A 16,329-nucleotide genomic window follows, 5' to 3' on the forward strand; every position below is an offset into this window, starting at 1 on the left:
GAACATCCAGACAGTAAGGCATTACAATAATCCAACCTGGAGGTAACGAAAGCATGGACTAGTTTTTCTGCGTCATGCAATGACATTAAATTTCTTATCTTTGCAATATTTCTGAGATGAAAGAAAGCTATCCGGGTGATGTTATCAATGTGAGTTTCGAATGAAAGACTGGGGTCAATAATCACTTCGAGGTCTTTTACTGCTGCACGTGAAGAAACAGAAAGGCCATCCAGAGTCACTGTGTAATCAGAAAACTTACTTCTAGCTGTATGTGGTCCTAGCACAAGTACTTCAGTCTTGTCAGAGTTAAGCAGAAGGAAATTAATAAGCATCCAGTGTCTAATGTCCTTAACACATTCCTCAATTCTATTAAGCTGGTGTCTCTCATCAGGTTTTGCAGAGACATACAACTGTGTGTCATCAGCATAACAGTGGAAACTAATACAATGTTTACGAATAATATCATCCAGAGGTAACATATATAGAGAAAAAAGCAGTGGACCCAAGACAGAACCTTGTGGAACACCAAACTTTACCTCAGTACGTCTAGAAATATCACCATTTATATCAACATACTGATAACAATCAGTTAGATAAGACCTGAGCCAGGAGAGGGCCGTTCCCTTAAAGGAACAGTCCACCGTAATTCCATAATGAAATATGCTCTTATCTGAATTGAGACGAGCTGCTCCGTACCTGTCCGAGCTTTGCGCGACCTCCCAGTCAGTCAGACGCAGTCAGATGCGCTGTCACTCCTGTTAGCAATGTAGCTAGGCTCAGTATGGCCAATGGTATTTTTTGGGGCTGTAGTTAGATGCGACCAAACTCTTCCACATTTTTCCTGTTTACATAGGTTTATATGACCAGTGACATGAAACAAGTTCAGTTACACAAATTGAAACGTAGCGATTTTCTACGCTATGGAAAGTCCGCAGTATAATGACAGGCGTACTAACACCTTCTGCGCGCTTCGGCAGCGCATTGATACGGAGCTCAGATATCAAGCATCACATCCGAGCATCGGATCGTATAGTGTGAGAACAGGAATCGTAAGCTGCGTGCTGTTTACCCCTGCGATTCACTCGTACAGTGTGAGCAGTAGCTGAATACCGCGATTGAAAAAATCGCACAGTGTATGCCCAGCTTTAGAGGTTTTTAGCTTTCTCCTGAAATGTTTTCTTTTATTTCTTCTTCCTCAGGGTAGTAAAACTTGCTTTCGCTGTGAAGACTGTCGTTATCGCTATCCATGCTGTAAAATTAATGCTATTCTCCTGAGAAATGCTGGCAAAAATTTATAAGATTTTTGATAATCTTACAAATAAATCTTATAAAAAAAGATAAATGTTGACAAAAAATTCCTGTCCGCCCTGCCCCAATATACTTTTTGGAAAATAACCCTCTAATTTGATAACCATATCATACTGCACAGAGATATACACCTTATCTGTGTGTTGTAGGCCTATGTGTGTCTTCTAGTGCCCCCCTACACATTATGGCAGTTTGAATGTAGATTGGTTGGCCAATGTAACAGATTGTACAGGTTGTTGTACATTGGTTTGAAGGAAATGATTAGTGGGGGGTCTGGGGGTCCTCCCCCAGAAGTTTTTTATTATCATACATGTTATTTGCTGAATTCTGGTGCATTTTAATAAGTTGTTAGCTGACTTTACAGAGGTAGGTTGAGCAATATCATGTTAAATCTTGTCACATGCCTACAGGTGAAAAATGTGAAGGAGAAATGTTCAGTGAGAAAATTTGAAGGCTTGCACAATCTTAAACCAAAACATTTGATTTATTTTGGAGGATAAATGTTAAATATGCCAAAACACTGTCAGTCAAATTGTCAATCAAATATATTCATGCAGTGAATGCAACCAAATACAAACAACACTATAACATTGGAAGCATTTATTATTATTGTTATTATTATGTATTCAATTATTTATTTGGCATGTGGTGCTTTTTGTATTGTCTAGAACATACATAAGATGAGCATATTATAGCAGCAAAATAGAAGCACAATCATTTGAATGCAGCAAAACTTTTGCTGCATTCAAATGATTGTGCTTCTATTTTGCTGCTATAATATGCTCATCTTATGTATGTTCTAGACAATACAAAAAGCACCACATGCCAAATAAATAATTGAATACATAATAATAACAATAATAATTACACTAGTAATACACTAATAATATTAACAATAAATAATAATAAATTAACATTAAATTAAATATTAACAATAAATAATAAAACACTAATAATATTAACAATACAGTGAACATAATCATTATCATATTTTTTATTATTAAAAACAAAATATCAAATAATACTGAAGAGGGGAAAAAATAATACTGATCTAAATATGTTGTGTTTTTATTTTTAGACAGTATGTGTTTTGATAAACACATACTGTCTAAAAATAAAAAAACATATTTAGATCAGTATTATTTTTTCCCCTCTTCAGTATTATTTGATATCTTGTTTTTAATAATAAAAAATATGATAATGATTGGATCGTATGCAGGTAAAAGGGGAGACGGTGTACGGAGAAAATTATAAACAAGTCACAACGCTGAAACACAAGCCCAAAAACCCGCAAACCACGACTTCTGATTTTTTTTTAAAGCGAGCTCACAAAAAAAGAAACCCAAAGTCGCTTATAAAAAGCGGAATTGGCAACCCACGCAGTGTTCCAGAAACCAGAATCTCTGATCGCAAGTTCTGTTCTAAATAGCTTTGACAGGTCGTCTTGTTATCAGGAAAACTATGATCTGTCTCATAAAAGTCATGGGTTTATTGATTAATAAAACGATATTTAATTATTCAGAACTGAAAATCGTGAAAAGGGTTTGTTGCTTTTGATGTGTGCGTGATCATATGCCATCAGCTCCGAGCTTATGTGCCGGGGCTCAGCCCCGGACAGCCCCGGCCCAATTTAACCCCTGACGAGGATAACATGGTCCAAAATGGGCCTCATTAACTAATGAGATCAAACTGTTAGCAAGTTAGAGGTTTTTAGCTTTCTCCTGAAATGTTTTCTTTTATTTTGTCTTCCTCAGGGTAGTAAAACTCGCTTTAGCTGTGAACACTGTTGTTATCGCTATCCATGCTGTAAAATTAATGCTATTTTGAATCCTCATTCACGGCTGTAATGCAAATGGCTTCTTCCTCGGTATACCGTAACCGGGGGGTACCGTAGGATACGCACCCGCTCGCCAGCCAATCAGAGCGCAGGATTTGGACCGCGAAAAAGATTAATATTATTATTACCTCCACCAAGGAGGTTATGTTTTCGGTAGCGTTGGTTTGTTTGTCTGTTAGCAACATTACGGAAAAAGTAATGAACGGATTGCTCTGAAATTTTTCCCAGAGGTGTGACTGGGCACAAGTAACAATCCATTAAATTTTGGTGGTGATCCAGATCACCGTCTGGATCCCGGAATTTTTTTAAAGGATTTTTGGCGGAGGTCTGCGCTCTCCGAGTGCTTTTCTAGTTATTATTATTATTAAAAACGTCCATAACAAATGGGTTGAGTGACTAGCAGTAGCACACAGTGTCACTGACCTTGTTGTGTACTTTGACACCGTTACATAAGCAGTGTTAGCGGTCCACTGCAAACATTAGCTACAAGCTAATCGCCTCATAGAAGACGTTCCAGGGAAAATATTTTAATATATATATTTTTTTCTGTTAACATGGCTCTACGGGCGGCAGACAGACTGAAAGTTGTCCTGAACCACCTGGACCGTTCCGGTCTTAGCGTAGTATCCTTTCATATTTCGGTTAATGTGTTTACACGGGGCTTCTTGGGACAGCTGGGTGGAGGACTCCCCCAGGGTCCATGCGTGCCTCCCGGTGACAGATGCGCCGCAGAGTCCGAGGCTTGGACAGGCCGAGGCCGGCTATACAAGAAAAGTCCAGACAGTATATTTTGCCCTATAGCTTTAATTTCTGCATTCTGGCAGTTGTGTAGAAATAGATAGTTTGTGGCGTTATTTTTCTGACAGATGGCGAGAACCTTTTATTTATTTTGAACAAGCATGCTATTATTTTGCAAAAAAAATGTAACCTTGTCACTCAAAACCCTACAGTACTGAGTAACAGAACCAGGATTTCCCCAAGGGTATGTACAGTAACAGTGAATAGGGCTTTACATACTGTCAGTATGGCAGAAATACATCTCGCAGGTCCTAACTGTAATGTTAAATTAGTGAACTCATGTTTGAAATGTTTTCAATAATATCAGGTTGTTCAATTCTAAACAGAAAATTGGAACATCTTTATATCCTGGGACAGTTGAAGCTGTAGTTTAAATGGAGAGATTTGAGGATTTTGTGAACTGGAAGACTTGATTAAATGAGCTTAGATTAAAAACTAATATAATTGTGAGTATTAACTTATTGTTGAATGTTAAGTTATTGATGAATTAAACCTCCAAATATTATTTTAATCAAATTGACAGTTGTTTCACACAGACTGTTAGATTGAAATTTTAATATTAAAAAATGTTCCTTTTGTATTGTTTTGTTGTTTAAAAACATGGTATTCTATTGGCAGAAGCAAGAACTAGATGTTGGTGAATCTTTAAATAGTCTTAATTTTTATTAGAAAGTACAAAGGTAAGGTATGGAGAATTGACATATTCCTATTAAGATTATTTGAAGAAAAATCCTAGTTTACATAAATGTCATATTTAGGATTTTCTGAACCAAAGCCATGAGAATCTATCCCAGAAGACCCATTGAGCTGATCACCAGATACGGGGCAGGAAAAATGGTGACAGAGGTCATGTCTGTGAGCGAGTATCTGTACAGGTAGTCGTCGCCCCAGAAAATTGGAACATCTTTATATTCTGGGACAGTTGAAGCTGTAGTTTAAATGGAGAGATTTGAGGATTTTGTGAACTCGAAGACTGGGGCGGAAGCTGTATGACGGAGTGCGCGAGAGAGACTGCGCGTGTGCCTGGAGCTGGGGCGGAAACTGTTGTACGCGGCAAGAGGCGCTGCCGGGAGCTGGGGCAGAAACTGTCGTATGCTCAGCTGGGAAACACTTGCCAGTCATAACCAGACGGTCGTATTGGTCGTTTGGTTACGACTGACCGGTCGTAAACCGATCTGGTCGTAAGTCGACTTATGTTAAATGAACCTAAGTATATTGTGATGTGTAATGATATTGTAATCATCTTAAAGTCTTATTTTATCAACATTTTCTTATTTAATTACCTTGGCTCATTATTTGGTTGAAGTCAAACACTGCATACTACACTGCGTACAGTACAATTCGTTTAATATGTGCAAAACAAAAAATACGAAATACAGGTGTGAAAAATAGAAAACATTTTAGTTTGAAAATACAAAATACAAATGTAAAACATGGCAAAATACAAAATTTAGTGACCACCGGCATCACTGGTGCTTGGCTGTGGGTCGTCTACGTCATCATCAGCTGTTGCAGCGCTTGGGCTGGCGGGAGGATTTGCTCATTTCATAAACCAGGAGCTGGGGCGGAAGCTGTATGACGGAGTGCGCGAGGGAGCGCGAGAGAGACTGCGCATGTGCCTGGAGCTGGGGCGGAAACTGTTGTACGCGGCAAGAGGCGCTGCCGGGAGCTGGGGCAGAAACTGTCGTATGCTCAGCTAGCTCAGCTGGGAAACACTTGCCAGTCATAACCAGACGGTCGTAAAGTCGATTGGTCGTAAGCCGCGTAGGTCGTAAGTCGACGACTACCTGTATTTTGCCTTCTGATAAGAGTAGATATTGATTTTCCTTAAATACTTGTAATAAAGTGTACATCCTTTACATCTGCACAGAACCTGTCATATCACCATCCTGAAGCACTTCAGTAAGTACATATCTTAGAGTGACACATCTGTTGCAAAACATAAACTGTTTTTTTTTTTTTTTTGGACATGTGATGATCTTTTGCATCTATTGTGTTATTATGGCTGTAGGTACACCTTTGATACAGATGTGCTTTCTCCAGAGCAAAGGCTTGCTTATGAAGAAGATGGCTTCATTTTGATTAAAAACCTGGTTTCTGAAGAGGACATCAACAGATTTAGGCAAGACTGGCATTCCACATGCACACTACATAAGCTGACTCAAGTGACCCTTTGTACTGGTTTCTTCCTTAAGGCTTAGTAAAAACAGAGGTGCCGCTGAGGACAGCAGGAAAAGGATACGCCAGTTCTGAACGTTTGCAGTATTGAAATTTACATTATTTAGAAATGCATGGGGTTTTACAGAGAAGCACTTGCGACATGCTATGTGTCAGTCAACTGAAGTGTACAATCCCAAGCCTTACCAAGTGGGGTGATTGTGTCAGGGTTGATGTCATCTGAAATAATGGAAATGTTTTATGACGTTGGAAAAGTCTGACCAAGATTGCTGTTAATCTTGAAACCTTTATGGTGAACACAAGGTGGCAGCATAATTGTTGTTCATCAAATTGCAAGCTCTGGAGTCAGTACGCTATAGTACCTGATGTGGAACAGGGATTGTGTAAATACATTTTACATTAATGTGATTCATTTGGACACTTTTATTCAAGTGACTTAGAACTGAGGCAGGTTAGATTCAGTTTATCCCTCTGCTGTTCAGGTCTCGGTTCCAAACTCCTAAGGAGATTTGAAAACTTCTGAAAAGCCCATCATCCGTCATCCAGGAAAAAGCTTCAGTCATACTGAAAAAAAAAAAGCCAGAGTGTCTATGAACTCAGATTGGATTACTTAATTCTTCAAAAAATGTTCAGCTTTTTTTTTTTTTTTTGACATTTTTTGCACACACCAGTTAAAGTGTACATACACACTTTTTGTTTCTCTGTTTTACTTTGTAACACATGCTCATTTTATGCAAATTGAGTGTTTTTTTAAATATGATGCCTGACCTGAAAAACACAACTATTTCTTGAATCTGTGTGTGTACCTGCAGCAAAGAGTTTGAGCATATTTGTAAAAGAGATGTGAAGATTCCTGGCTTGGTAATAATGCGAGATGTGTCCATTGCCAAGTCTGAGTTTGTGCAGGGGGAGAAGGCTGTGACTAAACTTCAGGACTTCCAAGAGGACCCGGAGCTGTTCCGCTACTGCACTCTGCCTCAGGTTCACCCATTTACACACAAACACTATGATGTTTGCACCTCCAGTAGGTTAAAGTGCATATTCTGGACCGATTTGATTTTTTTTATATGAAAGTATGTCCCTTTACATACTCATCCAGAAGGTTAATTTTGCACAAGGCCATCCGTCTACAGCAGAAAAAAATAAAATAACAAAAAGCGTCTGGAAAAATCCCAAGGGAGTCTGGAGCCAGATTCGTGACGTTATCTGCGGAAGCGCCAGCAGGCTGTGCAAGCTTGCACAGTTTCAGTGCACAGCCTGTGTAGACCAAGAGCTCCCATTTCTCTCTCATTGTCCGGTCTTTTGGAAAACGATAAGTACTAATCCCATCATGATTGGTGTTGCTACACCCTCCTATGATACATCTGTTAACCATTTTAATAATTGCGTGATAACATTAAAGAAATTTGCAGAAAACCACCAGGTCGTTTTCTCATAAACAAACCAGTGCTGACGTAGGATTCAGAGGGAGGCATCCCGCACGTGATTCATGAAAATCAATGTTTCCCGGGAAATCCAAATGGCAAGTTTATTCAGAGGTGGACCAATTCACCTCAAATGGCTTGATTTCAGCTGAATTTTTCTGGTATTGCGCAAGGGGAAAAAATTGCACAAAATGCAAAATGTGACAGATATTTGACCAAAGTTTAATATAAAATAGGAGAATTACATTGATCTTGCTCCTGACTTTACCTGTGATATGCACTTTAAGGCAGACAGTGTTAAGTATTGTCTTTTTTTTTTCTTTTTTTTTTTATTTGATCTTTGATTTTGGGAAGAATATGTGCATTATAACAAATTTGGCTTGTACTTTTAACAGATCCTAAAATATGTAGAGTGTTTCACGGGCCCCAACATCATGGCTATGCACACCATGCTCATCAACAAACCCCCTGATACAGGTAACATACACACCTACTAACATGCACATCAATTTTTTTTAATCAATATATATATAATCTCAGAACAATGGTGTATAGCTGTGCATGCTGTGGCGCAGGAAAGAAGACCTCTCGCCACCCCATGCACCAGGACTTGCACTACTTCCCATTCCGACCAGCTGATCGCATCGTGTGTGCCTGGACATCAATGGAGAAAGTAACCCGCCAGAATGGCTGCCTGGTAGTGCTGCCTGGCACCCACAAGGGGACCCTGCAGGAGCACAACTACCCAGAGTGGGAGGTGAGAGAAAGGGATGAGGTTTGGAAGGGCTCTATAAGAATGAATAGCAGTGGTAAACAGAAGGAGCTAAGTAATTAAATAGTTGTTAATAACTTCCGACTTGAGCAGTATAATGGTACTTAGAATTTGCAGATTAATTTTCTTTAAACTGCTAAAAATGGGCTTCCAAGCCCAGCCTTCCAAGTAATGTTCGGGAATCAGACAGTCTCAGTGTTTAAGTCTAGGCTGAAAACAAATCTGTTTAGTCAAGCCTTTTGTTAATGGTGTTTATGAGGTAAAGGTGTAGATCTGGAGGGTCCTCAGACATAGTGTTTTGGTAAACTGGGATGTATGGATGCTGTCAGTCCCCCACTCGCTTGCTCACTTGAGTTTGTTGACGGTGTAGTGGCTGCTGCTTTATGTCCCGGGGCTCCATCATGCCTGTGTTACCTCCTGGCTCTCTCCTTTTAGTAATGCTGTCATAGTTAGTTGCCGGAGTCCCTGCTTGTACTCAGTGCAATATGTATACTGTTCCTACTTATTCAGGTGACACTGGGCATACCTAACAACCTGTGGCCCCCCTTTCCCCCCCCAAAAAAAAAAATCTGTCCCTCTGAGTTACATGTCAGTCCTGAGATCGAGATGCTGACCTCTTTTGCTCCTGATCCATCCTGGTGCCCTGTGTCTGTCTGGAGTCTCATCGCTTCACTCCTGTGGAGGACGGTCCCATGTGACAAAAGCCTTGCGTCAATTGGTTGCTCTCCACTGAAAATTGCCAAGTATAGCCACAAACAGAAAGCTGCATATGGCAAAGCAAAGCTGCAACGAGTAGAAGAAACTTTACGTTCTAAAATGAAATTTTATTAATTAATGAAATTTGCTCCAAACTATACTGAGAGAGTGTATTTAACTTACAATTTCTGTTGTATGTTAGTTTATGGCAGTCAGAATCTTTCTTTAGTCCAATTCCTATAGAACAGGGAGGAAGTTCAGCCATTTCTAGATGTCTAAGAACAAACTCATTTATACTGATCTCAAATTGAAAGCAACTACAATTAAATTCCCTAGTCAACTATTCAAAATATCCAATCCTTGCAAAGAAACACATTCAGTTAATAACATTGGTAAATTTTCTCAGTGCTCTGTATTACAATGTATTTAATATAATCCAAGCAATATAATGTTATCTGAACAAGTATGCAGTTTACAGACTCTAAAACTATAAGATATGAGCCACCTGTTCTGGTATCAAAGGTCACCTATTGTGCTGTGTTGATATTGATAAGGCTGGCTGTTGACTGGTACACAATAGCTGGTCATTGATTGCTAATGTTACACAGTCTTGGATTAAAATCAATTTACAAATAATTAATACTGAGCATTAATTGAAATTTTATTTAAAATTGAGGAAGAAACATGTCTCCTAACCTACTTGAGCCTTATTGAAGCATTTATTAACCCTCAAATATCAGTTATATGAAAATATATCAAAAATTCGAATTTGGTGAAAATGGATTTTTTAAACCCCTGTAGTTTAAAAATACTTGAGACACAGAACAAAAATTTGGAAATATAAAATATGGGTCTTGGGGATTACTGAAAAAAATTTACAAGTTCCTAACTGCTATCCCACATTGGATTTCTTGCTACTGAAAATGGCATGTTTTAGAAATCGGCGAATTTCAAAACCCTATTACAGACAAACTAGGAATAGTGGAGACTTGGTAAAACTGAAATTGGTAGATATTTCTGTGTAGATTTGAATAACATTCTTAGTTTAAGCATTACTGCCACAGGCAAGCTTCCAGAATGAGTTAAAAATGCAAAAAATGCAAATTTGTCTTTTTAATTTCCTTGTTAAAATCACCATCTAATATACAATGACCATTGAAATTCTAAGTTGAAGCTTGTAGTACAAGACATTGAGTCTCTCTGTGCAAAATTTTAGGTTTCTATCTTGCATAATAAATATTATATTGCACTTTGAAATATGTATGTTTTGAGCAAAAAAACAAAAAAATCGAAAAATTCAAATGCCTGTATCTCTGAAACTATTGGTGATAGGAAGCTCAAGTTTTGGGGATTAACTTCTTTTAATAGTATCTCTGAGCCCTCCAAATTTCATTGAAATCTGAGATGGTCGAGCATAACCTCTTGTTGATTTGGCATGTAATGACCCAGTTGACTTTCTAACTTTAGGACTGCAGTTGTCATGAACAGTTTTGCACTCAAGTTTCCATCAATGAAGAGTTTATAACATCAATGAAACTGACGTCATGTTAAAACTGTTAATATTATAGTCATGTTGTCTGTTGTTGCCCAAATGAGGATGGGTTCCCTTTTGAGTCTGGTTCCTCTCGAGGTTTCTTCCTCATGTCGTTTGAGGGAGTTTTTCCTTGCCACCATCAGCACAGGCTTGCTCATTGGGGATAGATTAGGGATAAAATTAGCTCATGTTTTAAGTCGTTCAAATTCTGTAAAGCTGCTTTGCGACGTTTATTGTTAAAAGCGCTATACAAATAAACTTGACTTGGGCTAATCATGTATTTTGCATTACAATGTAAATTCATGGCATGACAGTCATGTCTACCTCATCGGGCTCCTATTAACCACAGTATGTTTGTTGGCTTGCAGTAATGGAGACAAGTGCACCCAAATGAATAGTGAGAATGTTGAGTGCACAGTAACACTGTGGCAATACAACCCATGTTACTAAGTGTTCCTCTGCAAGTAGCTCCCAACAGCATTTTTGTACCATTTAAAAACCCCAAAAGTATACACAGCGTAGCTTTAAATATTAGTGTCTTGCAAAAGTATTCATCCCCCTTGGTGTTTGTTCTGTTTTGTTGCATTACAAGCTGGAATTAAAATGGATTTCTGGGGTTTAGCACCATTTGATTTACACAACATGCCTGCCACTTTAAAGGTGCAATTTTTTTTTTTTAAATTGTGACACAAACAATAATTAAGATGAAAAAACAGAAATGTGGAGTATGCATAGGTATTCACCCCCTTTCATATGAAGCTCCTAAATAAGAGCTGGTCCAACCAATTCACTTCATAAGTCACATAATTAGGTGATTAAGATCCATCTGTGTGCAATCAAAGTGTCACATGATCGGTCACATGATGTCTGTATAAATCAACCTGTTCTGGAAGGACCCTGACTCTGTAACGCTACTAAGCAAGCAAAATGAAAACCAAGAAGCGTTCCAAACAGGTCAGAGACAAAGTTGTGAAGCAGTATAGATCAGGCTTGGGTTATAAAAAAAAAAATCCCAAACTTTGAATATCCCAGGGAGCACCATTAAATCCATTATGGCAAAATGGAAAGAACGTGTCACCGCTACAAACCTGACCAGAGAAGGCCGCTTACCAAAACTCACAGACATGGAGGGCATTAATCAGAGATGCAACAAAGACACCAAAGGGAACACTGAAGGAGCTGCAAAGATCCACACCGAGGATGGGAGTATCTGTCCATAGGACCACTTTAAGCCGTACACTCCACAGAGTGGGACTTTATGGAAGAGTAGCCAGAAAAAGTCATTGATTTAAGAAAACACGTTTGGAGTTTGTCCAGCAGCATGTGGCAGACTCCCCAAACACATGGAATAAGATTTTCTGGTCAAATGAGACTAAAAATGATCTTTTTGGCCATCATGGGAAATGCCGTGTGTGGCGCAAACCTAACACCCTGAGAACATCATTCCTACAGTGAAACATGGTGGTGGCAACATCATGCTGTGGGGATGTTTTTCATGTGCAGGGACAGGAAAGCTGGTCAGGATTGAAGGAAAGACGGATGGCACTAAATACAGGGTAATTCTGGAGGAAAACCTGTTTGTCAGCCAGAGATTTGAGACTGGTATGAAGATTCTCGTTCCAGCAGGACAATGACCCTCAACATCCTGCTAAAGCTGCACTGGAGTGGTTTAAAGGGAAACATTTTAAATGTCTTGGAATGGCCTAATCAAAGCCCAGACCTCAATCCAATTGATAATCCATGGCATAACTTAAAGATTGCTGTACACCAACCCAACCCATCTAACTTGAAGGAGTTGGAGCAGTTTTGCCTTGAGGATTGGGCAAAGATCCCAGTGGCTAGATGTGCTAAGCTAATAGAGACATACCCCAAGAGATTTGCAGCTGTAATTACAGAAAAAGGTGGCTCTACAAAGTAGTGACTTGGTGGGGGACACATGCCAGATTTCTGTTTTTTCACCTTAATTATTGTTTATCACAATCAAACAATTTTCACCTTTAAAGGGGTAGGCATGTTGTGTAAATCAAATGGTGCTAACCCTCCAAAAATCCATTTTAATTCCACACTGCCAAAAACTGAATTTGAGGAGAGAATTTCTTAATACTACTGAAATTGTCTTGCTGCATGGACAGATAATTTTACTTGACAAGGCATCTTGGAATAACTTGGTTACAATCTAGAACTAGTTTTAATAATCTGAGTTGGTGTCTTGTATTCTTCTAATAGGAAATGCTAGATCGTTTCAACTATATTCAAGATATTCTAACTTAAGGTATAATTTTTGCAGTGTAGAAGAATACAAGATACCAACTCTGAGGTTATTAAAACCTAGTTCTAAGTTGGAACCAACTTATTCCAAGATGTCTTGTCAAGTAAAATTATCTGTCCATGCAGCAAGATAATTTCACTAGTATTAAGGAATTTTCTCCTCAAATTCATTTTTTTGCAGTGCAGCTTGTAATGCAGCAAAACAGGACAAACACTGAAGGGGATGAATACTTTTGCAAGACGCTGTAAGTAAGGGATTTCTCATGTAGTTGTCTCCGAGTGTGTGTGTAAATGATGTTCCCTCTGAATACATAAAGCTCCTCTCTTTGCTTTCAGGGTGGGGTGAACAAGATGTACCATGGCATTAGGAACTACAACCCCAACCATCCCAGAGTGCACTTGGAAATGGAAAAAGGAGACACTGTTTTTTTTCATCCTTTGCTTATTCACGGCTCAGGAATGAACAAAACGCAGGGATTTCGAAAGGTAAAAATGGTCCTTGGATTGAGTCTGATATTCTGCACTGTCCTCATTTAGTTGATTCTTTTTCCCCCTTTTCATATCCAGTTTATATATAGTTTATATAGTTTAGTTTTATTGACAAATAAATCGCAGCACAAAGCTGAATTACATATTCATCCATTAAAATTAACAAACAATAAGAATAATGCTAAATTATTGATAAGTTCATATATACAATTATACAAAAAAATTTGAATATATTTTTAAATTTAGAATTTGAATTCTACAGTATGTGTTCAAAACTGCAAAAATGTCACTGTTCACTTGGATTGTACTGGATCATTTCTATCGTGTCCATCATCTTTCATGTGTTCCCATGCTTATTTCAGCTCATTTGCTGCTTGTTTGGCTTCAGTTCCATATAGACAGGGATATTTTTCCAAGTGGAAATAAAGTGCATTGATTGGTAACATTGTGCACATCCATAATTGGTTAAAACAACATCATGAGTCAATCAGTAATCTTTGTGTGAGTAAAGCCTGATTATAACACAAGTCTCCTTATTATGATTGTTGTATTTAAGTAATCTTTGCTAATGAAATAAGAAATGTCGTCTAATTTTTTTCTAGCAAAAACCTGGCAACATATGGGGTGGCACGGTGGTGTAGTGGTTAGCACTGTCGCCTCACAGCAAGAAGGTCCGGGTTCGAGCCCCGTGGCCGGCAAGGGCCTTTCTGTGCAGAGTTTGCATGTTCTCCCCGTGTCCGCGTGGGTTTCCTCCGGGTGCTCCGGTTTCCCCCACAGTCCAAAGACATGCAGGTTAGGTTAACTGGTGACTCTAAATTGACCGTAGGTGTAAAATGTGAGTGGTTGTCTGTGTCTATGTGTCAGCCCTGTGATGATCTGGCGACTTGTCCAGGGTGTACCCCGCCTTTCGCCCGTAGTCAGCTGGGATAGGCTCCAGCTTGCCTGCGACCCTGTAGAACAGGATAAAGCGGCTAGAGATAATGAGATGAGATGAGAAAAACCTGGCAACATATGTAGTTGAGTATGATATGAAATTTGTTACCTCAGTTGACACTGTTTGTGGAGCTGAGATCAGTTAGATTTATTTGTACAGTGACATTAATGAATGCATGACGGCACTCAAGTCCTGCCTACTTCACTTTTAGCAGACACTTTTCACTCAGTAAGGCAACGTTGTCAAGAATGGTGTGGAGGTTTTTTAAAAATATAATGGGTATTTTTTTTAAAGGAATAATTTTCATTTTGTTTGTGTAGTGAACTGGGTCTAAACACTGTTACACTTCATTACAACGCGAGTCATTTCACTCTGTAAGTAATCAATGCTGTGTGTGTGTTTTAGGCCATCTCCTGTCACTATGCTAGTGCTGATTGTCACTACATTGATGTGAAAGGAACAACTCAGGAGAATATTAGTAAGGAAGTGGAAGAGCTGGCTCTCAAAAGAGTTGGGGATGACGTCACTCTTTCCTTTCAGGTTGGTTTCCTGGGCTGCACTAACCAGCTCAGCATGACCTGAGTGTGTGGCACATCCAGGTGTAGTACAATGTGTGTGGCTTTTTTATGCATCATGGGTGTATTCTCATCTTGTGTTATTTTGTGATTGCAGGATTCCTGGGCAATTAGGGGACGCCTGGTCCAAGGAGACAGGACATCACTGTGATCCTTATTTCCCACTTCAGTGTCTGCATCACAGAAGAATAACTGACATCACTAAACAGTGTGTAATAATGTTGTCTAGGAGGTTATGATTTAAACAATAAAGCTATCGAAATGCTGCGGTAACGGTGTAGAATATGGGTACAAAGCTATGTAGTATTCCCATTTCAAAGCTACAATAAATAACTCTAATGTAGTAAAAAGGCCTGATGTTCAACAGATAATTGCACATGCTGTGTGTATAGACAGTTAAAGTACGTCTGAGCTTTACGTAAAGAGAAATTTGTGCCTTCTTTAATCAGACAAGGTTCATGAACAATGCTGTACATCACTGTAGTCAGATGGAAGCTGAATGTAATCTGTGTGCAATAGGCAAAATGTTTTCTGTTTAAGTGCATAGTCCACATTTAAACTGAAAGCATGGGCCTGTTAAGAAGTTCTGCTAATTTTATCTTCACTTAGTTGTGCTTGTAGTATGCAAATTAGAAATTTATCATAGATTTTCTTTACATTTTTTAAATGGTTTTAAATGCTTTGTAATTAATATATTTTCTTGTAATTGTGTGAAAATAAATGTAATTTTAAGTGGAGCAGTTCATGTGAGGAAACCCACCAACACCCCAGAGTTGAAGCTGTTCTGTACGGAGGAATGGGTTAAAATTCCTCCAAGCCGGTGTGCAGGACTGATCAACGGTTATCGGAAACATTTAGTTGCAGTTATTGCTGCACAAGGGGGTCACACCAGATACTGAAAGCAAAGGTTCATATACTTTTGCTACTCACAGATGTGTAATATTGGATCATTTTCCTCAATGAATAAGTGACCCAAGTATAATATTTTTGTCTCATTTGTTTAACTGGGTTCTCTTTATCTACTTTTAGGACTTGTGTGAAACTCTGCTGATGTTGTTTTAGGTCATTTATGCAGAAATATAGAAAATTCTAAAGGGTTCACAAACTTTCAAGCACCACTGTAAATTACCTTGGGACCAGCTGGTAAAAAGTAGTGTTTAAAAATGGCTAGGAAAGGGGAGAGAAGCTTTGAGAAAAGGTCTAGCATCAGTTATTCGCATGAAGAAGGCCACTCTTGTTAACCAGATCAGCAAGACTTTGCAAAAGAGTTAAAAGGCAGTTTACAGGCAGAAAAACCACCAGCACACTGGACAGGGTAATTGTGAGGAAAATCATGCAAGAAACAGCAGCAAGTATTGCTTCAGATATCAGTAAGAAAGACCAGATGCAACTAGAACACAAACTATTCAAAGCAGGATCAATGAGAATGGTTACAGATGGAGAGAAATCCAGAGAAAACAATTCACTGGCTTCAAGAATAAAAAAAAAAATAAGGGTGAAATTTGCACATGCACAG

The 16,329-nt window shown here is 38.8% G+C and overlaps 1 protein-coding gene across 3 annotated transcripts; it reads left to right on the forward strand.

The window, feature by feature from the left end:
- The first annotated feature begins 3,569 nt into the window (after positions 1-3,569).
- Positions 3,570-15,632, forward strand: phyh (phytanoyl-CoA 2-hydroxylase). 3 transcript variants are annotated; one of them, XM_060903652.1, is made up of 9 exons: positions 3,570-3,768; positions 5,790-5,845; positions 5,955-6,065; positions 6,934-7,102; positions 7,941-8,022; positions 8,121-8,302; positions 13,152-13,301; positions 14,644-14,778; positions 14,911-15,632. In XM_060903652.1, exons 1-9 carry the CDS (start codon positions 3,700-3,702, stop codon positions 14,962-14,964), a joined length of 1,008 nt encoding a protein of 335 aa, XP_060759635.1. In that variant the 5' UTR covers positions 3,570-3,699; the 3' UTR covers positions 14,965-15,632. The 3 variants fall into 3 exon arrangements, with proteins under 3 accessions (XP_060759635.1, XP_060759638.1, XP_060759639.1); XM_060903655.1 differs by having other exon boundaries at positions 5,814-5,845; positions 14,911-15,630; XM_060903656.1 differs by lacking the exon at positions 3,570-3,768 and adding an exon at positions 4,017-4,127 and having other exon boundaries at positions 5,814-5,845; positions 14,911-15,630.
- Positions 15,633-16,329: the final 697 nt, after the last annotated feature.

This window comes from Neoarius graeffei, chromosome 21 (genome assembly GCF_027579695.1).
Source record: "Neoarius graeffei isolate fNeoGra1 chromosome 21, fNeoGra1.pri, whole genome shotgun sequence".
Lineage (NCBI taxonomy): Eukaryota > Metazoa > Chordata > Actinopteri > Siluriformes > Ariidae > Neoarius > Neoarius graeffei.